The sequence below is a fragment of the Anabrus simplex genome, chromosome 3, assembly GCF_040414725.1.
Source record: "Anabrus simplex isolate iqAnaSimp1 chromosome 3, ASM4041472v1, whole genome shotgun sequence".
In the NCBI taxonomy this organism is placed as follows: domain Eukaryota; kingdom Metazoa; phylum Arthropoda; class Insecta; order Orthoptera; family Tettigoniidae; genus Anabrus; species Anabrus simplex.
In genome coordinates, this window is record NC_090267.1 from 452,513,655 (window position 1) to 452,537,677 (window position 24,023).

The 24,023-nt window shown below is 38.2% G+C and overlaps 1 protein-coding gene across 1 annotated transcript in view; it reads right to left on the minus strand.

The window, feature by feature from the left end:
* The window catches only part of LOC136866855 (dynein axonemal heavy chain 1-like), a 197,192-nt gene that overhangs the window by 99,147 nt on the left and 74,022 nt on the right, over window positions 1–24,023 (minus strand). The window contains exons 8-12 of the mRNA XM_068226866.1: window positions 20,439–20,555; window positions 18,538–18,764; window positions 17,033–17,156; window positions 10,968–11,171; window positions 8,802–8,965 (exon numbers count right to left, since the gene is read on the minus strand). Of these exons, the coding sequence (XP_068082967.1) occupies window positions 8,802–8,965; window positions 10,968–11,171; window positions 17,033–17,156; window positions 18,538–18,764; window positions 20,439–20,555 (836 nt within the window). The remainder of the gene's footprint in view (window positions 1–8,801; window positions 8,966–10,967; window positions 11,172–17,032; window positions 17,157–18,537; window positions 18,765–20,438; window positions 20,556–24,023) is intronic.

Sequence of the window (24,023 nt, forward strand, 5' to 3'; positions counted from 1 at the left end):
TGTTTATGAGACGCTGGTTTAACACTGCATCTTCAAGTAGGTGCTAATCACTACGGCAAAAGAAACTAACAGACTTTGTAAAGATAAACGACCAGTGATTGATGGTTTATGATGTGTAATTATGTTTACATTAAGTTATTCTAGTCAAATATGACTAATAAAATGCAAATAAATCTTTATTCAATAATAATACTGAATGTTCTTTCATTTCAATAAGCAGATTTTTTTAAAAATTGAATATTTCAGTTTGGATTAACCGGAGTTTCGGACTAACAGGGTTCGGATTAACGGGATTCTACTGTATTGGTGTTTAGTGCTTGTTGGTAGAAATTGAGAGTAGTGATATTTATTTGAATTTTATAACAAGTAATTCAGTTGGTGTTCAGTCAATTACGTTTTCTAGGTTAAGTAGGCTAACTAGGTGTACCTTGTTTCGAATTTAGGTTTATGAAATACTTTAGGTAATAATATTAACTTTAAAAAATATTTGTAAATATCTGCAGGTTCGTTGGTATAATACAAAGGCAGATTATCATAAGGAATAGTACCGTAACTTCCCCACAACTTTTTCAGTATTTTGTAGGCTATAGATATCCGTTCAAACTATCACAAAGGTAATAATTTATTAAATTAAAAAACACGATATGCTTGTAAACTTCGATGTAAAAAGAAGTTAATGAGATACACGGTAATTTCAGTGGGTAATTACGGCACTTAACAGTTTTTGGATTGTTGATGATTGTTGCTACATTCCGACGAGATCAAAGAGTACAGGCTACATGCACATGGTAGTTGTGTAAACAAATACAAAATTAGTTGATTACTTTTGTGATAGTACATATATCACACCCTCGCACTATATGTAGAAGTGAGAGGAGGAGTTGTTGTTGTTGTTGCTGTTGTTGTCGTCATCATCAGTATTTCAGTTGTATATTTTGTCATTAATATTAGTAAGCTGGAAGGTCTCCATACGTGGAATCAGTAATTTGTTTTGTACAATGGCTGGGAAAACATTGCTATATTGAACTTGGAAAATTTGGATAAGTCATGTGTATATCCCAGTGTTTGATGAGATGGACTTGTTGTGGTCGGAAATCTCCGATGAGTCATGTAAAACAGCCTAAAGTTTGTTGATCTTGTGATTGCCTTGTGACAATGGAAGAGATTCAGGGCGTGGTCTTGACATGTGGATCCACTCACGGTTGGATGGCCAGGATGAATCCAGATGGATCATGTGAGAGGAAGGGGAATGCTGATGTCTATTTAGCATGTGATCAAACGGCAGGAAGCACACACTCTACGGGAATGAAGTAGTGCAGACACACGACACGGGAGTGAAACTGGATATACAGTACTGGAGTAACACTGTTGCACTATACTGGACTGGACTTCAAACGTTTGTGGAACATAGTCTTATTATGATTGTGGAACATGACTGATCTACAAACTGTGGAGTGTTTACGCGCTGGGTATTGTATCACTTGTGGCAGCCTGGTATTACATGTTGGTGAAAGCTGGGAGGTGCTATATATCAGACTTTCCATAATTTATGTTCAGGAACGACAAGCGTGTTGCTCAAGTGAATATATCTTTACGAGGTGTGATATTATGAGTCGTGTTAATACACATATGTACATTGTTCAACAAACAAACTAACTAAAAATGGTGGCTTAGTTCTTGCTTTTGTTTTCCCACTGTTTTCTTTGTTGTTGTTGTTGTTGTTGTTGTTGTTGTTGTTGTTGTAAATATGGAGTCTCCCATTAATATTTTGTTTCTGCATTATATGTATATTTTGGAGTGTTGATGAGGTGCTCAGGCACAGATTTTATTGAGAATATAGTTAGTAATTTAGAATCAGTGGAGTTATTGATGAGCCTAGGTGCAGTTCCTACCTATTTACTCATTTTCAGAAGGTTAGGTAAGGCCTGAAGTAAATGTACCAGTACGCAGCTTTTATGTACATGCCCTGGGAGATAAAGAATTATCATGCTCTATCTAAATTCGAGGGATCCATTCTGGTGAACTCCGGCGCCCATACTACGGACATTTCGATTAATTATTTTTATTAATTTAATTTATTTCAATTATTTCATTAAGTTTTGAGCAATTTAATTATTCAGTCATTATTATTATTATTATTATTATTATTATTATTATTATTATTATTATTTATATATTTTTATTTATGATATTTTATTATTTATTAATAATAATAATAATAATAATAATAATAATAATAATAATAATAATAATAATAATAATAATAATAATAATAATAATAATAATAATCGTATGGCCTCAGCTACCATGTGCAGACATTTTGATTTGACGCCATCTGGCTGTCTGCTCATCAGTTTCGACGTTCCGTTTTACTCTAGGTCCGCTAGATGGCAGACAGAGTAAACCGGATCTCTCTTGGCCATCTATGGCTGAGATTTAATTAATTTTGTCGGGTAAATACCAAATGTATCACCAGAGATCTTTTACATGCTGACATCGTACGACATGGAGTGTCGAATGGACTTTTTTCCGCCCTTCAAAAATCCGACTACCTCTGCCGGGTTTGAACCCGCTATCTTGGGATTCGGAGGCCGACACTCTACCACGGATCCACAGAGGCAGATATTTATTAGTATTCACAAAATATTACACTTTATTCCGATAATTTGTAGTCTAAAGTCCCGGTATACTTTGTACTGTACTTTGCACATTCGTTCATACATCGATTAAAAGTTACCAATCAAATTCCTATAGGGCCTATCGTAATAATATTGCAGTTCAAGCCCCAGGCATAGTTTTGACACAAATTATTGTAGACAACCTCTTATTTTTTGGCATTTAAGGACACTTATATTCTCCATCACGCATAGTAGGGAAAATAATAGTAAATCCACCAGCGGTAAAAATCATATAACCACATTTCAGTTTAGAATTGTAGTGTAAATACGTTATATTTAGACAGTACAGTGTCTTACCTGCTATATTCATGTGTATCTTTGTGTGAGTATCTTTCGTGTGTATCTATTAGAGCATAGTACTAATAATAATCTGTCTAAGCATTTAGCTTTGTTGGTAATCTTTGAGTACAGTAGTTCGTGCAAATTTCAAACTTGCAATTTCAATTTTTGTTTGTGCTTAGTAGTGACATACGGTACCGGTATTGCAATTAGGATGATTCGTCTTGAACATAGTTTAAAATATTGTAGTGTACTGTACAGTAGTATACGAGTAATACCTTATTAGAAATTAGCGTGCTTATTTTATTATTGAAAAATATTAGTGTAGTATAGTAGAGGTATCTGTAGAAATTCTCTTACTAAAATTCTGTTGTTGTAATTAGGATAGGCTTAACTGCAGTATTGAATTGTGTAATTCTTGTGTATTCCTTTTGGTATTCAGTAATTAACAGCATTTTTATCTGTTAGGGTGCTGTAGGATAAAAATAGAGTACGACTAAGTAGTATTGTACTGTAGCAGTATATTAATTAAATTATTGTCTTTGATCTTTAAGTACTACCTTAGACAATATTTCTTTCCATTCTTTTTTTTTTGTGTGTGTGTGTGCACAAAACAAGTTATTTTATTTTTATTTTTATTTGGATTTTCTCCGTAAAGAATGACTAAGGAATGCAAGTGTAGGAACTGTGGGTGTGGCGAGGCATTGAGGGGTATGAGGGAGGAGTTGAAGAGTTTGAGGGAGATAATTAGGATTCTCACAGAAGACAGTAAGAAAGGTAGGCCTCCCTGAAACAATGTACAGGTTACAGTAGGTGTAAAAGAGGGATGGAAAGGAAAAGGGGAAATTGTAGTAGACAGGTGGTCTAATGTTCTAAAGGGAAGGAGAGTGCAGGCTAAGGCCTCCATTCAGGATCAGAATTCAGGACAGGTGTCTGTGAGAAATCAGTACGAGCCACTCCAGGTAGAGCAACAGAGGGAATGTAAGGAACAGGGAACTGTCTCTGAGATTTGTGGAAGTAGGAGGAAGGGAAAAGATAGGAAAGAGAAATGCAGAGTAGAGGATAGGAAAAGACAGGTGGAACAGGGTCGTGGGAGGAAGAAAAGGGAGGAGGAAGTTGCTTCTGCAGCTATCAGAAAAGATAGGGCTGACCGGGAGTGTAAGGGATCAAAGAAGGTGGGTGGGGTTGAGGCTCTGGTCATGGGGGATTCCATTGTTAGACACGTGGGGAAAGTGTATGGAAGAAAGGGAACTAGGGTAGAGTGTTATGCAGGAATTAGGTTGAGGCAGATGCTGAGAATAGTAGTAGAGAAGGAGGAGGGGAATGAGAAGGTGGTAGTGTTTCACATTGGTATCAACAACATAAGGCAAGCTGGTATAAGTACCAACATAGTTGGGAAAGTGTGAGATCTGGTAAATGCAGCACGGGTGTAGTTTGAGGAAGCGGAGATTGTTATCAGTGGAATACTGTGTAGGAGGGATACTGACTGAAGGGTGATAGGGGATTTAAATGAGACTATGGAGTGGGTATGTGGGAAACTGGGAGTGAAATTGCTAGATTCTAATGGGCGGGTAGGAGATAGGGATCTGCGCTTAGATGGCCTTCACTTAAACCACAGTGGTGCGTATATTAGGAAATTTGTTTGGAAGGGTAAGAGGGAAGTACATTCAGGGAAACGGGGTTGTCTAGGGAGTGGTGATAAGGGTAAAAGAGATCTGGAAGTCAGGTAGGGATGACATAAATATGTTAGTGTTGAACTGTAGAAGTATTGTAAAAAAAGGAATAGAATTAAGTAATTTAATAGATATTGTAATAGGAGTTGAATCATGGCTGAGAAATGATATAATGGATGCAGAAATTTTCTCACGGAACTGGAGTGTGTATTGTAGAGATAGGATAGGAATGGTGGGAGGGGGAGTATTCATTCTGGTGAAAGAAGAACTTGTAAGCTACGAAAAAGTTAAAGATGAGAAACATGAAGTTATAGGTGTAAGGCTCATTTCTAAAGATAATAGGCAACTTGATGTCTTTGGAGTGTACAGACTGGGAAAGGGTACCAATGACACGGATTCAGAATTATTTGATAAGATAATCAGCTATGTGGGAAACGACATGGAAAGGAATGTGATTGTAGAGGGGGGATCTGAATTTACCAAATGTCAATTGAGAATGAAATGCGAACGACAGGAAGCATGACCAACAAGTGGCAAATAAGCTAATATAGGAAGGACAGCTGATTCAGAAAGTGATGGAGGGAAAAATATCCTGGACGTGGTGCTGATAAAACCAGATGAGCTCCATAGAGAAACCGAAGTAATAGATGGTATTAGTGATAACAAAGCTGATTTTGTCGTAGTTATAAATAAATTTAATAGAAAGGAAGGTTTTTAAAGTAGGACTATTAGGCAGTACCATATGACTGATAAAGCAGGCATGAAGCCGTTTTAAAAAGTAATTACGATCGGTGGAAAACAGTAAATAAGGATGTAAACAGACTCTGGGATGGCATTTAAGGAATTGTTGAGGAATGTCAAAACAGGTTTGTACCTTTAAAGGTGGTAAGGAATGGTAAAGACCCACCTTATTATAATAGAGAAATAAAGAGACTAAGAAGAGGTGCAGACTGGAAAGAAATAGAGGTAGAAATGGCTGTGGAAGTAAGGAGAAATTGAAGGAACTTACTAGGAAATTTAATCTAGCAAAGAAGGCAGCTAAGGATAACATGATGGCAAGCATAACTGGCAGTCATACAAATTTTAGTGAAAAATAGAAGGGTATGCATAGGTATTTTAAGGCAGAAACAGGTTCCAAGAAGGACATTCCAGGAATAATTAATGAAAAAAGAAAGTGTGTATGTGAAGATCTTCAAAAAGCAGAAGTATTCAGTCAGCAGTATGTATAGATTGTTGGTTACAAGGATAATGTCCAGATAGAGGAGGTGACTAATGCCAAAGAAGTATTAAAATTTACATATGATAACTATGATATTTACAATAAGATACAAAAGTTGAAAACTAGAGAAGCAACTGGAATTGATAAGATTTCTGGGGATATACTAAAGACAATGGGTTGGGATATAGTACCATATCTGAAGTACTTATTTGATTATTGTTTCGTTGAAGGAGCTATACAAAATGAATGGAGAGTTGCTATAGTAGCCCCTGTGTATAAAGGAAAGGGTGATAGACATAAAGCTGAAAATTACAGGCCAGTAAGTTTGACACGCATTGCATGTAAGCATTGGAAAGGCATTCTTTCTGATTATATTAGACATGTTTGTGAAATTAATAACTGGTTCGATAGAAAGGCAGTTCAGTTTTAGGAAAGGTTATTCCACTGAAGCTCAACTTGTAGGATTCCAGCAAGATATAGCAGATATCTTGGATTCAGGAGGTCAAATGGACTGTATCACAATTGACCTGTCTAAAGCATTGATAGGGTGGATCATGGGAGACTACTGGCAAAAATGAGTGCAATTGGACTAGACAAAAGAGTGACAATGTGTTGCTATATGTCTAGAAAATAGATCTCAGAGAATTAGAGTAGGCAAAGTTTTATCTGACCCTGTAATAATTAAGAGGGGAATTCCTCAAGGCAGTATTATTGGACCTTTATGTTTTCTTATACAGAGCCTGCCAGAAAAATGTATACACTCTTTGTTAAACAATATCGGGATATGGACATTGTCAACTGTTATCATTGTTTTTAAATGTTGTAGTATGGTCTATTGCTCAACAGATGTCGCTACTTGCATCACGATAGTGGGAAAACAAAATGGCTGGAGCACACTTGACGTTCAAGCAATGAAAGTACATTCTGAAGTGGTTTATCAGGTTTGATAATGCCGGTGAAGTACGTCAGTGGAGGAGGGAGTTTGAAACAGAGCCAGTTTAGTGTGTTCATGGTATATGTCCACTGCTGTCTCTCTTTTCACCACTCCTCTTCAGTAATTTGTTCCTGTGTTCACTGGGCAACCATTCTCTGTATAACACTAATCAGAGAGAAAGAATGGAAGGTGTCCGAAGCCTCAAAAATTGAAGGTATCGGCCAAAGGAAGACAAGGGCCACGAAGGGCGTGAACATGAAAGACTCCCTTTTTTTTTGCTAGGGGCTTTACGTCGCACCGACACAGATAGGTCTTATGGCGACGATGGGATAGGAAAGGCCTAGGAGTTGGAAGGAAGCGGCCGTGGCCTTAATTAAGGTACAGCCTCAGCATTTGCCTGGTGTAAAAATGGGAAACCACGGAAAACCATTTTCAGGGCTGCCGATAGTGGGATTCGAACCTACTATCTCCCGGATGCAAGCTCACAGCCGCGCGCCTCTACACGCACGGCCAACTCGCCCGGTGAAAGACTCCCTAGCCCTCGCAAACCTCATAGCGTTGGGGTCGGAAAAGAACAAGAGTTGACCAAGGGAGTTCGGATAGGATAGATGAAGGTGAGCAGCCTGTCACAAGTAAGTGGAAGCAATGCCAGGACTCAGCTAAGGGCTCCATGGTCGCCAACCCACACTCCAAAGTTCAGAGCCCCTGGGACCGCTTTCAGTCGCCTCTTACAACAGGCACGGGACACTGTGGGTGTTATTCTACCGCCCCCACCCACAGGGGGATGTCCAGGTCTCAAACGAGATTCCTGCAGACAGATCACAACTGACCGACCAACAAACATCGGTCACATCGGAGACCTGTCTCGTCAGTGTGTTATGTGCTCTGCGTAGTCTTTCTGACGAAGCCTTAGCTTTGTCATAAGTATAATTCGCTATTCGACTGAAGTTGCTGAATTATGTTTGCTGTTTTATTTGAACCTAGTTAACAAGAATCCTTCCTGCTCTCTGTCTAGGTATTGAATCACACACCTTTTGGATATTTTCATCTGAATTTCCTGTAATCAAATGAATTGTAGTAGAAAGACAAGAAGATGGCCACTTTGTGTCTTCCTTGGTATGCTGAATATTTTTCTAGTGAACTCTTATGTGATTTATGTTCACAATAAGTTCAACAATAAAGAAAAGCCTTTGACTAGGAGGCAATTTGCAAAAGAGCTGCAGTATGAACTTATGAAACCATGGGTGACACATCGCCTTGGACTGCGCAACTTGCTGCGCATGCTACGCACATCTATGGCAGAAATACTTCACGTGAATATGCCTATAGATGAAGCAGAATGTCCTGAATCAAGAAAATGCAAGGTATGTGCCTTTTGCCCAAGCAAGAAACGGAGGATGACAAAAGTGTATTGTTGTCATTCCTCCAGAGATGTATGCGGGGAACATCCATCAACATGCTGTATGGAATACAACAATGGACGATGAATGTAATCTGAATGTTTGTGTAAGCTGAAAAGACTCTATCAAAGAAATGTATCATGTAAAATATATAAATATGTACCAATAAGTCATTTTTACATAGCAATAAATTTGTTCATCAAAATGACTACGCGTTAGCTTTAACGTTCCTTGTATACCACGTTAGCTTTCTAGGGTTAAAGCCTTGAAAGGTTCATTATCCAAACAGAGAAATCATTTACATAGTCATAAATGCTTATCGTATACTTTGCCCTTATGGGCAACCTCCTTATGGGGGAAGCTTCTATTCTCTCTAGATAAATATATAATATACTGATTTTGAAATGAGCATAAGTTCGTTCAAACCCTCTGATTTTTGTCATAATTTTGTACCAGAAAGTGGGGTCTTCAACAGCCGCTTTGTATGTAAATGCACTCTTAGTAGGCTCCATGAAGAAGATAGACCTAAGATACATCTAAATCAAAAAAGTTGCATATGTTTGGAAATGAATAAGGACAGTTGATTTACCTTGTTTAGATGTTGTAATAATTTCTCACCTAAGTTGACTGATCCAGTCAAAATCATTGATGGTGTCCACTCCCTCGTCCAGCAATTTCTGTGTAACATCTCGGGCATGAACTTCTATCACAATCAATGCAGACAGCACCTGACGTTCAACTCTCTTTAACTGACCCTTCACAAGTGTGCGAAGGCCATCCAACTGAAAAAAAAAAAAGGATAATGATACAAAGTATTTCACCATATTGCAACAATCAATTACGATAGCAAAGAAGACAATGTCGCAACTTGCTTCCATCTGGAAAGACTGCTCCCTATCCATCTCACTGAAGATATATGTAATTCAAACACTCATATTTTCCATCTTCCTTGATGAAGATGTAACATGGTCTATCACCGGGCGAGTTGGCCGTGCGCGTAGAGGCGCGCGGCTGTGAGCTTGCATCCGGGAGATAGTAGGTTCGAATCCCACTATCGGCAGCCCTGAAGATGGTTTTCCGTGGTTTCCCATTTTCACACCAGGCAAATGCTGGGGCTGTACCTTAATTAAGGCCATGGCCGCTTCCTTCCAACTCCTAGGCTTTTCCTATCCCATCATCGCCATAAGACCTATCTGTGTCGGTGCAACGTAAAGCCCATAGCAAAAAAAAACAAAAAAAAACATGTCTATCAACATTTGTGACCAAAAAATAAAAAGTAAAAAATAGACCTTTCAAAATGCAGTATTGGAGACAAATGCTATGAATTTCATACACAGAACACTATGCAACTCCAAGTTGAGAAGACTCCAAACCAAACCAAACTCCACGGCACTTAACACCCTTGAAAAGGCCTTGGCCTGCAGATTACAAGGGGTCATGTGGTCAGCATGATGCATCCTCTCGGCTGTTATTATGGGCTTTAGAGACAGGGGCCGCCATCTCACCATCAGATAGCTCCTCAATTTGAATCACTTAGGCTGAGTGGACCTCAAACCAGCCCTCAGGTCGAGAGAAAAATCCCTGACCTGGCCGGGAATCGAACCCGGGGCCTCCGGGCGAGAGGTAGGCATGCTACCCCTACATCACGGGGCCAGCACTGAGAAGACTCCACCCCAACATATATCTTCAATACAACCTGCAGTTCACTGATCACATTATCCACAGAGGAGGGCATGTGAAAAAATTAATTTGACCATATTTCTGAAAGAAGACCTCACAGAAGAGCTCTGTTATGATGGAGTGATGTGATTGAGAGAGTCCCTGGACACATAGCCAATTCCACTTTCAGGAAAGTACAAAACAGATCACTATGGAGGACTTACATGAAAAGTGAGAGATTGACCAAGAGAGAGATATTCAGGATTCATTCTACCTTGCTGGGTAGGGTGGTGTTGAATAAGCCATCTCTAGAATTACCTATCTACCTAAACTCCAGTCTCCACTGGGATGCTCCTACTCATTCCTCTTTGCTTGACATCGTCTCTCAGTTGGTCCAGCCATCTCTTTCGGCGTTTTCCCACAGGTCTCTTTTTTGTTACAGTCCTTTCAATGGGTGCATATGGTACTTTTGCATTCTTTGCACATACCCAAACCAGTCATGCTGGTCTCAATCTTTCCTCCAAGAGGTTTCTCAACTCCCAGTTTCCTCCAGATACTGTATTTTCACTCCTTTCTTCTTGAGCTCTACTCCTCACTTGTTGTGTCATATGTATTTCCCAAAATAGTGCCAAATCAGCATTATTAACATGGAGCATTATAGATAGCATTTGGAGTGACTGAATCATTCAATATTCAGTTAGCAAATTTTGATGCCATTTTCTAATTTTTGTCAAGGGGTTCTGGAAAGAACTATTGGAAATAGTAGTTGAAATATGTGGAATCTGCGTGAAATTTGCCAGGATATCTTAAAAGAATAGTCTGATAGCCACATTCTGATAATGTCAGAAGGGTCTTAAAAGTTTTAAAAGTACTTAATATAAATAAAATACATCACTAAACTTGCACAAAGAGGTGTAGCTCTCAAGATAAAAGATGAACCTGAATTTAAACCATCTGTATTCTTGATTTTTTCCTCACAAAAAGCCTATAATATGAAGAACACACTAAAATAATCATATTTTCTTAATGTGAATAACACACTAAAATAATCAAATTTTCTTAATCACTTTAATTTTAGTTCTTGGAAGGTTTGACTAGTATTATATTAGTTAAAATCATACTTACCATGTCCAACATAATTTGGAAGAAGTCTGCTAGAGCATTTTCACGGATCCCTTTCTCAACTCCAGCAGTCCAAAAGGTTTGTGAGCCAGCAATTACGATCTGCCCAGGCCATGTTAAAACCCATACATTTCGTTCCTTTATGATAATATCCTCAAGAGAATCTAACAATGTCACTCGTATGGTGTTGCGCATACTGGCTTCAACCTGAAGACAAAAATAAAGAAAAAATGGATTTATGAATTACAAAATCTTTTTCAAGTTTAGAATTCATATTCAACTAAAGTGCAATCTCAGTAATCTCAAGACTAGAATGGTGCCAGATAACTTGTTTTACAGGAAAAATCTATACTGTACACAATCAAAGAGGTTGATTTATACATACTTCATTGACTCTCAATTAGTCGTGCACACATACTTCATTGACCCTCAATTAGTCATGCATGCAGATTTCCTCTGAGCCTGTTATACTTTGTATGATAGAATTCATTAACCTTCAACTGGCGAAGCTGTCCATCCCTATACCTTCCTTCTCATTCATTTGGAATCACCTTGTGTGGAATTCATAGTTGCAGATTATTTAGCTGTGGCAGGGAAGGGGCACTTCTGAGACCATTGTCTGAGCCAAACATTTCCTCAGTGTGTGACTAATAAGCGTGTTCTATTTTTTCTGCCAAAGCAGCTAATAAACAGCTAATAAGGATTTGTTTTTCTTTACTGAATATTTCTTTGAATCTTATGCATAACTGACCTGAGTGTGTATTAACATTATTCAAAGTCCTTCTCTCGTAAGTCATGCCATAACAGAATTTTTGTTATATTTTTTGTAGCAAGGTGGATTCACAAGAGAAAGAATGGATAAAAAACTTACTCAAAAAATCCAGGTGAATCAAATGTTTGATTTGTCGGATAAGTATAAGGATGATGTTTCAGAATCAAGTGACCCCCCTTCAGAAAGCAAATAATCTGGTAGTGAACTTGTCATTATTCCTATTTTCAATGTAAATAGGGGTAGAAGGGGATTTATGCTCGATAAGAGATGGCCTCTATTACTCTGCTTTGCCCTCATAAATATTGCAGCAATAAATACCTATATAATTTTCCTGGCAAATGGAAAAGATGATGATGACGATGACGATGATGATGACGACGACGATGATGATGATTTTTATTTATTCTGGCAAAGTTAGGGATGTACTCCCTTTCTTACACTTAACCAGTCTTAACCTTGAACACTGCTAATAATAACTACTGATGACAATAATATGATAACAATATTAACAATAATTACAGTAATAGTATTTGTTCCGTAAATATTCTTCCAATAGCAGTGTTATAAGAAGCGGTAGGCCAAGGGGCTGGATATTAAGGAGCCATGAATAAAATATGCTCAAAGTTTTATTTTACAAACAAATAAATTGCCTTCCTCCGTTTTCACAGAATTGACGTTATTTAACATCATTAAACCACTCACATTTAAGTAATGCTAAAACAGGATAATACATAATAACCACCTTAAAACCACGAGGGAACCAGCCCTCATGAACAGGTACCAATAAACGAGGGAAAAATTTCTTTCTGCAAACAATTAGGGCATACTCTGGCTATCTGACCACATTACAACAGAACTTACAAGGCGCTCCAAACTAAGCGGAGAACACTACACAAATTGCATACCAAAGTGGAAGCAGGGTTTCCACTGAACTAGTTAATAGCCTCCGTTTTTTGAACTTCAATTATCCAAGGTATAAGTTTATAGTAAATAACATTCTACACTAAAAGGAACCTTCAAAGTTACACGACCTAGCAGAGGGTTACTCCTCTACATACGGAGGTTACAGATTGCCCATAGCACAGAGACTTCTCTGAAGGGGAAAACCTTAAAAATACCAGTTGTTCCTAAACACCAATGAATTTACCCCCTTTGAGCACTAAAAGAATAGCTAAAAACGTTACCAGTTTACAATAGATACATGTTAATAAAAGGCGTTTTCTAATACCCCAGGCCTATTCCATATGTAAACATTACAAGGAAGGAAACGAAGTCCCACTCTCTTACCTTCACGCTACGTGACCGGGGACGAAAGAGGAAAGAGCCCGTCAAGGGAGCTCACACCTCAAGTCCAGCAAGCAATTGCACGAGGCAGAGGCTACACCACAAGTCGCCGCCAAGGTCAAGTCTGACGCAACTCCTCAAGGGGCGAGGAGAGAGGGGAAGAGCCGTAAGGCACAGAGAGGGGGACCTCGATCCAAGGGCGGCGCTTCAGAGCGAGAACTTTCTCGATTACTCTGAAGCCATGCGGGGGGGGGGACAAATGAATAATGAATGAATAATGAGTACTGTAACTACTACTTAAAAAAAGTTTAGAAATATAGATTTCTACAGTAAACCAAGGTATCGCCTTCAACTGAGATGTGAATAGAAGGATTAGGAAGAAGAATAAGAATAAAAAGATGAAGAAGAAGATCTGTGAAAGGAAGAGGGAAATAATGATGAAGAGGTGGTCGGGGGAGGTGTTTTCAGGTCATAACTTGATGATTCATGCATCTTTACCTAGTATTTCGACACAGGCATGTTTAAAAGCTGAGCTGCTGGACAAGCTTCTGACGTCCACTGGTAAGAGATTCCATTGTCGGGCTGCAGTAACGGTGAATGATTTTGTGTAGATTGCTGTTCTGTGTATAGGAAGTGATAAACACATGGTGCTGCAGGATCGGGTATTTTTGTTATGGTCTGTGGAGAGGAGCTTGATGCGATCACGGAGATAGCCAAGTTGAGAAGTTTTAAGAATATTATGTGAAAAGCAAAGGGTATGAAGTGTGTGTCATTCTTGCAGGCGAAGCAAAACGAGCCATGTGTAAGACAGTATGACATGGTCAGTGTAACGAAGTCCACAGATAAATCTTACACAAGCATTCGGAGCACACTGTAATTTTCTTCCCCAGTCTACTCCTAGGTTGTTGTAAACTATATTGCAATAATCAACATGAGGTAATGCAAGTGATTCAACAAGAATTTTCTTTAGTTTAAAAGGGAAAGTGAATTTAAATTTACTGAGACAGTGTAGCGTTCCATATATTTTTCTACATACAGATATAGTTTGGGCAGACCAGGACAGATGTCTGTCAAATATTACACCAAGATTTCTTACATTTTGGCTATACTGTATGGGAGTACCACTTATGGACAACTGTGGCAATGCTGTTCGATTGAGTTTGCAAAAGTAATTTAGGGTAACCAATAATTATTGCCTGGAATTTTGATGGATTTAATTTTAACCCATGGTTTTTGGCCTATATACCTATGGTCATCATGTCTTCATTCTGGTGAAGTGTTTCTGAGTGTAGGTTTTTGGCTTTGCTGTATATATATATATCTGTAAGTCATCTGCGTATAAGTGGTATTTACAGTGTTTTAATCTGGCAGCTATGCCATTTATATACAATGAGAAAAATAGGGGGCCAAGTACAGATCCTTGTATTCCTACGTCAACCATACACCAATATGAATATTCATTGTTGTTATCAAGTACACAATGCCGGTGACCAGTGAGATAGGAACTGATTCACTGGAGTGCACTCGCAGAGAAATTTAAACTATTTAATTTGGATATAAGTAAGTCTAAACACACCTGGGCGACTGGAGTGGGACGATGATGATGATGATGATGATGATGATGATAAGTATGTCTCTGTCAACAGTGTTGAAAGCTTTACTAAAGTCCAATAAACCTAGAACTGTCAGTTGTTTGTTGTCCATAGCTTGCCTTATATCATCAGTCACATGTGTTAATACACTGCAAGTGCTGTGTCTCGGTCTAAAGCTGGACTGGTGGATATCAAAGAGATTGTGTTGAGTAAGCTATCTGCTTGTGAACTATGAATTCTAAAGCTTTTGACAATATGCATAAGATGCTAATCGGCCAATAGTTACTGGCGTCCTTTGCTAGTCTTATTTTTGGAAGCGGGTAAGCTATGGCCATTTTCCATATTTTCGGATAAGTCCCCTGTTGCAGCGAATAATTAAAGATACTCACCAATGGATAAATGAGGTGATGGAGAATTTTCATGAACATTCCATGGCCTATATTATCTATGCCCCTAGCCTTGGCTTTGATGCATTTTATTGAGTCACTCACTTCTTGCAGTGTGATGTGACTAAGAGATAGAAATTTCATTGTGAATGGTCCATATTGAACTGTGATTACAATTAAAATTAAAAATTAAAAGTACAATAGTTCCACCTTTTTCTTTGCTATTTACTTTTTGTCACACCAACACAGATAGGTCTTATGGTGGTGATGAGATAGGCCAAGGAATGGGAAGGAAGCGGCCGTGGCCTTAATTAAGGTACAGCCCCAGCACTTTCCTGGTGTGAAAATGGGAAACCACGGAAAATCATCTTCAGGGCTGCTGACAGTGGGGTTCGAACCCACTATCTCCCGGATGCAAGCTCACAGCCACGCGCCCTTAACCGCATGTCCAACTCGCCTGGTGAAACATTTTTTAGGTACTAGTTTCGACCCATTATCAGGGTCATCATCAGCCAAAAGCACAAGTTGCGCAATCTATTAATTTCTATGGACTATTTGATACATTGTGCAACTTGTGCTTTTGGCTGATGATGACCCTGATAATGGGTTGAAACTACCTAATAAATGTTTCTTCTATAAAGTAACCCACATTACTTAAATTTTTATTGAAACAGTGGAACTATTGTACTTTTAATTTTTAATTTTAATTGTGACGTGACTGAAGTAAAATTTATCTCTGTGTAGAGATGGTGTATTAACATATGTATTAATTGTTTTCTCTTTCACGACCGGATTAATTCCCATTGGTGAGATTAAATGGTCATTTAATTCATCTACATCAACATTTATTTCTTTATTAGATATCTGGTTATCGCTGCTAAAATATTTCATAGATTTCCACATCATCGCAGGGCATACGTCAGGTCTAATCAAGTTATGGGTGTAACATAGTCTAGAGCTTTGAATTTGAGAGGTCGTTTTATTAGGCAGTGTTTTATAAGTCTGGTGGTTCACTTCCGTTGGGTAGTGTTTGTATCATCTATGAACAGTGTCTCGTATAGTCATTCCAAAAACACCAAACCCTGTGGCACTACAGCCCTTGAAGGGCCTTGGCCTACGAAGCGACCGCTGCTCAGCCCAAAGGCCTGCAGATTACAAGGTGTCATGTGGTCAGCACGACAAATCCTCTCGGCCGTTATTCTTGGCTTTGTAGACCGGGGCCGCCATCTCACCGTCAGATAGCTCCTCAATTCTAATCATGTAGGCTGACTGGACGTCGAACCAGCCCTCAGGTCCAGGTAAAAATCCCTAACCTGGCCGGGAATCAAACCTGGGGCCTCTGGGTAAGAGGCAGGCATGCTACCCCTACACCACGGGGCTGGCCGTTTAGCCATTCAGTGGCGAGTTTTGTCATCTCTCCATGGTTTAGGAGCTCTGGAACCTTTTCCCATACACACTGGGACGTGCCGATCGTAGAGTTGCGTTAGTAGGTTATTAAATGTTGAAACCATTTCCTCTACATTATTGGTGAGATTTATCTCTAACCACGGCACAGGAAGAGCATCTTCTAATTTGTCTGCGTCAATTAGTCTGAGGTCTCTGAATGATAATATTTTTGTCCTTGGTTTTTTGCTTTGTAATTGGTAGAGCAGGTAGATTATGTCATGTCCAGATAGTCCTGGGGCTGATGTTTGTCCATGTTGCAGAACTTTCACTGAATTGTTTGTTATTATTAGATCGAGAAGAGTGTGACTGGTGGGTTGGTCCGAGGGGTAAAATGGACATGTTACATGCTTCAAAAATATTATGGAACTGTTGAGTTCAAGCTGTGGTACTGTCTAACAAATTTGTGTTGAAGTCTCCCACTATAATGTATTCATAGTCTGGCAGAAGGTTTAGTATTTCAGTCTCAAGATCAGTCAAATACCCTACTTTCGGAGGCTTGTAAACCACTCCTAGCAAGCATTTCACTCTAAAAAGTGTTATCTCTACAAATAAAAACTCCAGTTTACATGAAGGTGAATGTCTAATTACTTGAGGGTTGAGGTCTCTGGCAACATAAGCAGCAGCCCCCACCCCTCCAATGCCTTCTTTACCCTCGCAGTCATTTCGTAGAAGGACGTACCCATCCATGTCAACAGCTGAGCTGGGACATTTGCTGCTCAACCACATTTCAGACATAAGAACTGCATGGAATTGGTGTGAAGAAAACATTTCATCCATGTGCGTTTGGGAAAGCAAAGACTGCACATTACAGTGACAAACGTTAAGAGTTCTTGGAAATTGTTTCACAGTTTTCTTCAAGATAGTAGCGGCTGAAAGAGGACCTGGGTTTGCTCTAGCAGTTATGTGTGTGGAGGGAGTGGTTAATGGAACAGGGGGGTAAGGGGATGGAATTAAAGGAATTAGCTTAGCCCTGCAGTCGTCAGAAGCCTGTCCTTGTGTTAAAAGGTATGCCAACTTCAAAACAAAACGTAAAACTAAAACAGAATGAATGAGAGGACTACAGTTAAATACAGTTCAAGCAATTGTGATTACTGTAGAAATAAAAGACAATGCAAAGCTAATAACAATGACAGAAATACATTACAGACAAATTATACAAGGTAAATCACACAAATGAGTAATTTCAAATTAGAGGGTTCTAACTAGCGATGTTATACTTGGAAAACAGGTACCTGATATAGTAAAAGATGTGATAGGAAGTGTGTTATAGGAGTTAGAATGAATGAAAGGGAGGGGGAGAGAGAAAGAGAGAAGAAAGAAAAAGTTAACTTTTTTTTTTTTTTGCTATTTGTTTTATGTCGCACCAACACAGATAGTCTTATAGTGACGATGGGATAGGAAAGGCCAAGGAGTGGGAAGGAAGCCCCAGCATTTGCCTGGTGTGAAAATGGGAAACCACAGAAAACCATCTTCAGGGCTGCCAACAGTGGGGTTCGAACCCACTATCTCCTGGATGCAGGTTCACAGCTGCGCACCTGCGCACCCGTAATTGCACGGCCAACTCGCCCGGTCAGTAAAAAAAAAAAGTGAAAATTAACTGTAAGGTATTCCTGCTATGAAAGCAAGGAAGACAATATTTCAGTACTCACATTAAAACTGAATGTAGTTCGGTATTGATGTAGTGATGTTTGCAGATTACAATCTAGGAATATCACACATGCAGTCGATACGACACTTTGTACCATCTACTAAATTATGACATCCCTGTGATCAGTCCAAGTGTTCCTCAGTCCATGAACAGTGATGGCTGCCTTCAGAATTGCTAGACGTGTTGCAGTCAAGTCTTCCCGTATCATGGTAAGTGTTCCTTTTAGTTGGCGTTTCCATGTGAAAACCTCTTGCCTGGAGCGGAAGGACGTGAACTTCACAACGATGTGCTAAGATTTCCCAGGCACCTTTGGTCCTACTCTGTGGCTCCTGTCAATATCAGTTTTGGTTAGCTTGGCCACCAGGTTATTGCAGAGGCTCACAACAATGTTGTCTGTGTTCTCACCGTCACTTTCAGCAATACCAAACAGCACCTCCTTTGTTACTGTTCCAGGGAGTTGCGTTTCACCTCAACTTCTTCTTTGAGATGTTTTATTTCTCTTTCGCGGCATTCGAGTCCTTTGTTTAGTTCATTCACCAATTCAGCATTGAACTGGAGACTACGCTCAAGTTTTTTCACCATAATTTCCATCACCTGTCCTGCCACTGCACTTACAATACTGTCCACAAAGCGTTCGGAGAGCAAGGCCTCATCCAGTGCCTTTCTCACCACCTGTTTGATTTTGTTGGCACCACTGCTGGCCCTACCACTGCTAGCTTTATAAAGATGATGACCTAGTTTTAATATTATTCTGATATACACAACGATATCGATTTAAAACTGATCTCAACTTAAATCCTGGCTCAAGTTCCACAGACCTGGACTTTTCCATACCACACACTGCTTCTGTTCACCTACAAAATTTGTTTCAACAGAGTGCTTCCATGAGCAGAGAAGGAAAGGAAAAGATGACATGAACAGGAAGAGAACTTCTGAAAAATTTGTCTCATAAACTCTCTATGTATTAGCGGAAAATGTGACACTAGTTACCCTGCATGCCATGACATCTGAAGACAAAAATAAAGCAACTTGCTGGAATTGAAGATGAACCACAGTACCCTGGAAATGCAAACCATGGAAGTGAGCACTGCACTTATTGTATCTGCAAACAGAACAGATCTTCAAGAGTGTCATGAATGACGTGCCAAAGGTTCCTGTGCACAGAACATTGAGTGACATACTGTGCAGATTGTCCATACAATGGGGATTCTCAAGAAGATGAGAATTTCAACGAATGAAATGAAATACTTTCATACATGGCATGAACTTAGGTTCCATATAGAGAAAAGGGAGTAATTATAAACATGACTGAATCAGTGAATATATTGTGGACATTCTTGTGTTTTTCTTAAGTGCAGAAATTGTATTGTTCAATTTTGGACACAAAGTTCAGCAAGTGTACATAATTTTCAGTTAATTTAGAACAAAACTTCCAGAATGTTTTCTCACTATTTTTAATTATACAGATTGTTTTATAGTTTAATTTTTGTTGCCATTTTTGGTGCAGATGACCTCTTAGTTTCCTATTCTAAACTTACTCACTTTCAACATTCTTATTTTGACTTTTATGGTGCATTTCTTTTTAATAAGTTAAACCCCATGGCTATAACATCCTAATGATTGATTCTTGTCCCTTATTAGCATACTGTTATTTTATAATTTGAATAAATCACATAAGATATTGTGCCTTTGCTTTAAAATTGGATGCCAAAAATGCAAAGGGACTCTGTAACATTTTCTGCTAAATAATATAAGATGAAAACACAACTCTTTCTTGAACCCAGAAATTTTCTTTGTGCGCCTTTTTAAAAGGTTAATATTTTATGAACTGTATGTTATGCACATACTGGCAACATTTAGTTTACTAACACAAAAATACACAATTCAATTAATATCATTTATAAAGCATTGGTATAAACATACCGGTAACATTGAACACTGTATTCTGGAAAAGGAACGTCACTTACAAATTGCTTTTTTCGATTCCTCTTGTATTTCTAAAAAAAACAATGCATAGAATGCTTCATCAACTTCTGAGTTATCCACGCCTTCATAGTCTGTCATCATTTTCACCTGGTTCCTTTTATATCGTAGATTGTTGCATGTCCAACACTTCATTGATTCACTAAATCATTCTATTTCTCACCTTGATCCAGTTACACACTTCATACTTCTCCCTTAATGACAGGGTTATTTGCTTGCCATTAATTATCAGGAAGATAACTATCGAAAGGAGAAGAAAAATATGAAAGAACGACCACTCGAAGAATAAGGGAAAGAGGAATCTTTTTTCAGTCTGCACCATTCTTTATTACATAATTTTTGTTCATATTCCATACTACTTACTTCCAACAACCAATCCTCAACATTTCCAAGAGGATACATGTCTGGAATCATAACAACACGCTCTCCTTCAGCCGAAAACATGGCAATGATGTGAAGATCCTTTTCTTGAAAATCAAGCTGAAATGAGAAAAGTAACAAATACTTTATAAATACAGAAAATCCATTATTGGAGCTGCCCATATAAATTCTAGGTACAAATCAAAGTGGTGAAACTCCTTTTCCTCAACTTCATCACAAAGTACCAAATAAAATTTGTACAATAATGGGTAGGCCTACAGGCATAATAAGGATGTTTATGTTGTTCTCCCCCCCCTCTAGAAATGCAATTTAATATATAACTACACATGATGATGACAGTGAAAACTATAATTAATGTTTAATACTAACTTTACAGGTCTGATTAACCTGAATATTTTCTACTGTCCCATTGCAGATTTTGAAGAAAGGATTCATATCTAATGGTGTATTGATGTGTATTGTATATTCAATATTGGTGGTGTCCTAAACTTTCTCACTCTGAAAGTCACAAAATCATCCATAATGTATGAGAAGTTTAGCAATATGAACCCAGATCATTTTAAATAGTGTCAGCATGATCTAGACTCTCAGGAAAATTATCATAGTTCTGTCAGATTTTGCAATATAATTATAAAATTATATGGGCACATATTCTACAAGAAAACAGTCTCTCAAATGAAACTGGTCAAAAGGCATTCCAGAACCAGCCAAGCACATGTACTTACAAACCATTGTCCCTAGGAAGCATCATCAATACTAACTAAAGATAAGTAAATCTATCGATGAAAAGAAAACCATCAACTCTCAAAGACGACAATCAACTTGATAATGTAATTCATACAGACAAGTTTGAAAGTTTATAGTAGTAATATTACTAATAGTGGCACAAAGGCATGCAAAGTGTGATAATAATAGTACAATCGGGAGCTCAGTATTAAGCCTGACACCAGTATAAATTCTATCGACAAAACAGGTAGATAGTTCAGTTTCACATCTCGTGAAGTGGATCCTAAATGGTTCTTTATGAGGGATAGTTTACTAGAACTTCTCTCAAAAGAAGCCACACTAATTGGTAGGACAAGAAATACTGTATTTACGCGAATAATACCCGCACATTTAAAAAAAAAATTGGGGCATGAAATTGGGGTGCGGGTTTTATTCGCGTCAATGTTGGCATTATTTATTCGGTGGCAGGTATTATTTGCATAAATATGGTATTTATGCGAATAATACCCACACATTTTTTTAAAAATTTGAGCCACGAAATTGGGATGCAGTTTTTTGCGTCAAAGTTGGCATTTCTTTTTTCAAAATAAGCCTACCAGTACCTAAAGTTAGGGTGCGGGGATTATTTGGGGGCAGGGATTATTCGCGTAAATACGGTATATAAGTAATGATCTGGTTCAGCATTCTAAAAAATGTGTAAAGTACTGAAATATTCATCTATCATATGTATGCTGTGAGCCATCACACACACTATCTTTCCTCAGAAACATAATGATAAAAGCTCAATATTAGCTGAACAAAAAAACAGCTGCTCCAGCAATTATGTGAATTTAAACTGTAAAGGATGAACACAAACAATCATAAAGTTATTAAAAAAAGTGATTAAGAGACATGATATGATATATTAGGCTAAATAGGCAAATGCTTTCAGCCAGTATTCTTTATTAGGCCATGATTGTGATGGTGTCAAGTCCTGTTGGTGCAAAACTTTTCACCATCAGATTAGGATGTTGGCTGGTAGGGTAGGAGAAGACATGGGTATACAATTTTGAATCACTAGATTGAATTCTGGCTCCAATTCCAAACCTCCCTGCAGTGTTCATATGGAGTGAGGGTACATGACAACTTGCACATTTTCATTTACCATATTTAAATGCATAATTCCTCCTCCCCTTTTTCTCTTAAAATTTAGAGGGCAAAACTGGAAGGGAGGGGGGGGGGGGGGATATGTGGATATTACATGATGACTACAAAATAATTATAAATAGGAAAGGACTTCCACCTTATCAATACTTGTTTATTGTAATTATTATACTGCAGTACCAGTTTCAACCCCTTTTTTGGGTCATCTTCAGCTGAACAATACATTCACATATCGATCATGAAGCAATGATTGAAATTACTTTGTCTGGGGAATGCCATATGAGAACAAATGTTTGGTTACGTCCAAATGGGGCATGTCAAAATGGAAATTGGCATGTATGTCACTAAGTGTGACAATGCTTTATATGTCTATCATAATATGCTTTAGATCTTAAAATTAGTTTACTATCTCCACTTAAAACTAACTTATAAGTATCTGTAACAAAAACAATATATGTAGGAACACTTCATTCATATGAACGTTCATGTCTTGCGTATTATACAGTTAATTGGTTAACTTCTGTGTGCAAATCTTTTTTCATAGTTGTGCACTTGGTTGATGGTTTGGAGCTTGAATAATATGATTTACTTGTAAAATTATCCTATTATTTGTATAAAAGATTTTGTCTTCATATATGTACACAGAATAAAACACTTTCTAAATTTTAAAAAAGGGTACCAGGTGTGTAGATACAATTATGATAAAATGTGTATGTTTAGCTCTGCTGTGTGTTGAATCTTGTTGTTTGATGTTAAAATTGAATCATGTTGTCCTGTGACATTTGTAAAATTTGAGTGGCGTTAGACTCAAAGTGGTGGCTCCTTTCCCATCTGTAGCTGTACAGTGATGAACTATCTGTGGAAGATAAGATTGAGCTGTGAGGGATATTTTATATTGGAGGAATGTCTAAGGATTGTGTGTGCTAATTTGAATATGTACTTACTGTTATTGGTGTGGTTGAGTTGCATTTGATATATGAGCTTGCTGTGTACTGCTTCGTGTTCATCTTGGGCTCATACCAGCTGCTGTGAGGGGAAGGGAAGGAAGGGAAGGAAGAGTTGCTACTGTGGGAGTAGGGGTGGAGCTAGGTGTGTGTTTGATGTTTCTCTGTCGCGTGTTATTGTTTACTGAGTGTCTTAAGGTAAGCATTTTTAGGGTGGGGATGACTGTACTGAAGATGATGTTAGTTTAATTTCATTTACGTTGAAATTTGGATTGGTATACTGATTCAGCGAAATGTAAAATTCTTCTGTTATGTTGAGGAGGGGGCCCTTGGGGTTTATGTTCAGAATTTGCATATCGTTCTCGATGTTTGTGAAACTGTGTTTATAGTCTTTGAAATGTTGGCCTATTGAGGAAAAATTATTGTGTTTTACAGCATTTATGTGTTCATTATAGCAGGTTAGAAAGTTCCTACCGGTGCGTCTGACATAGCTTGTCTCACAGTTATCGCATTTAATATGGTATACACCTGAGTGGTTGTATTTATTATTGCTGTTGATTTTCCTGACGTTGTGTATGATATAGATCATAGATTACGACTACAAAATAATCAAACATAAAATTGAGATACACAACTTCAAAAACTTAATTTATCCAATTAATATTTAAAAGCAAATAACTGAAATAACACAGAATTTTAACAGTTGTGAGACTTTTCTTCAAACACCATGCCGTGTTCAAGTTCAAAAGTGGCT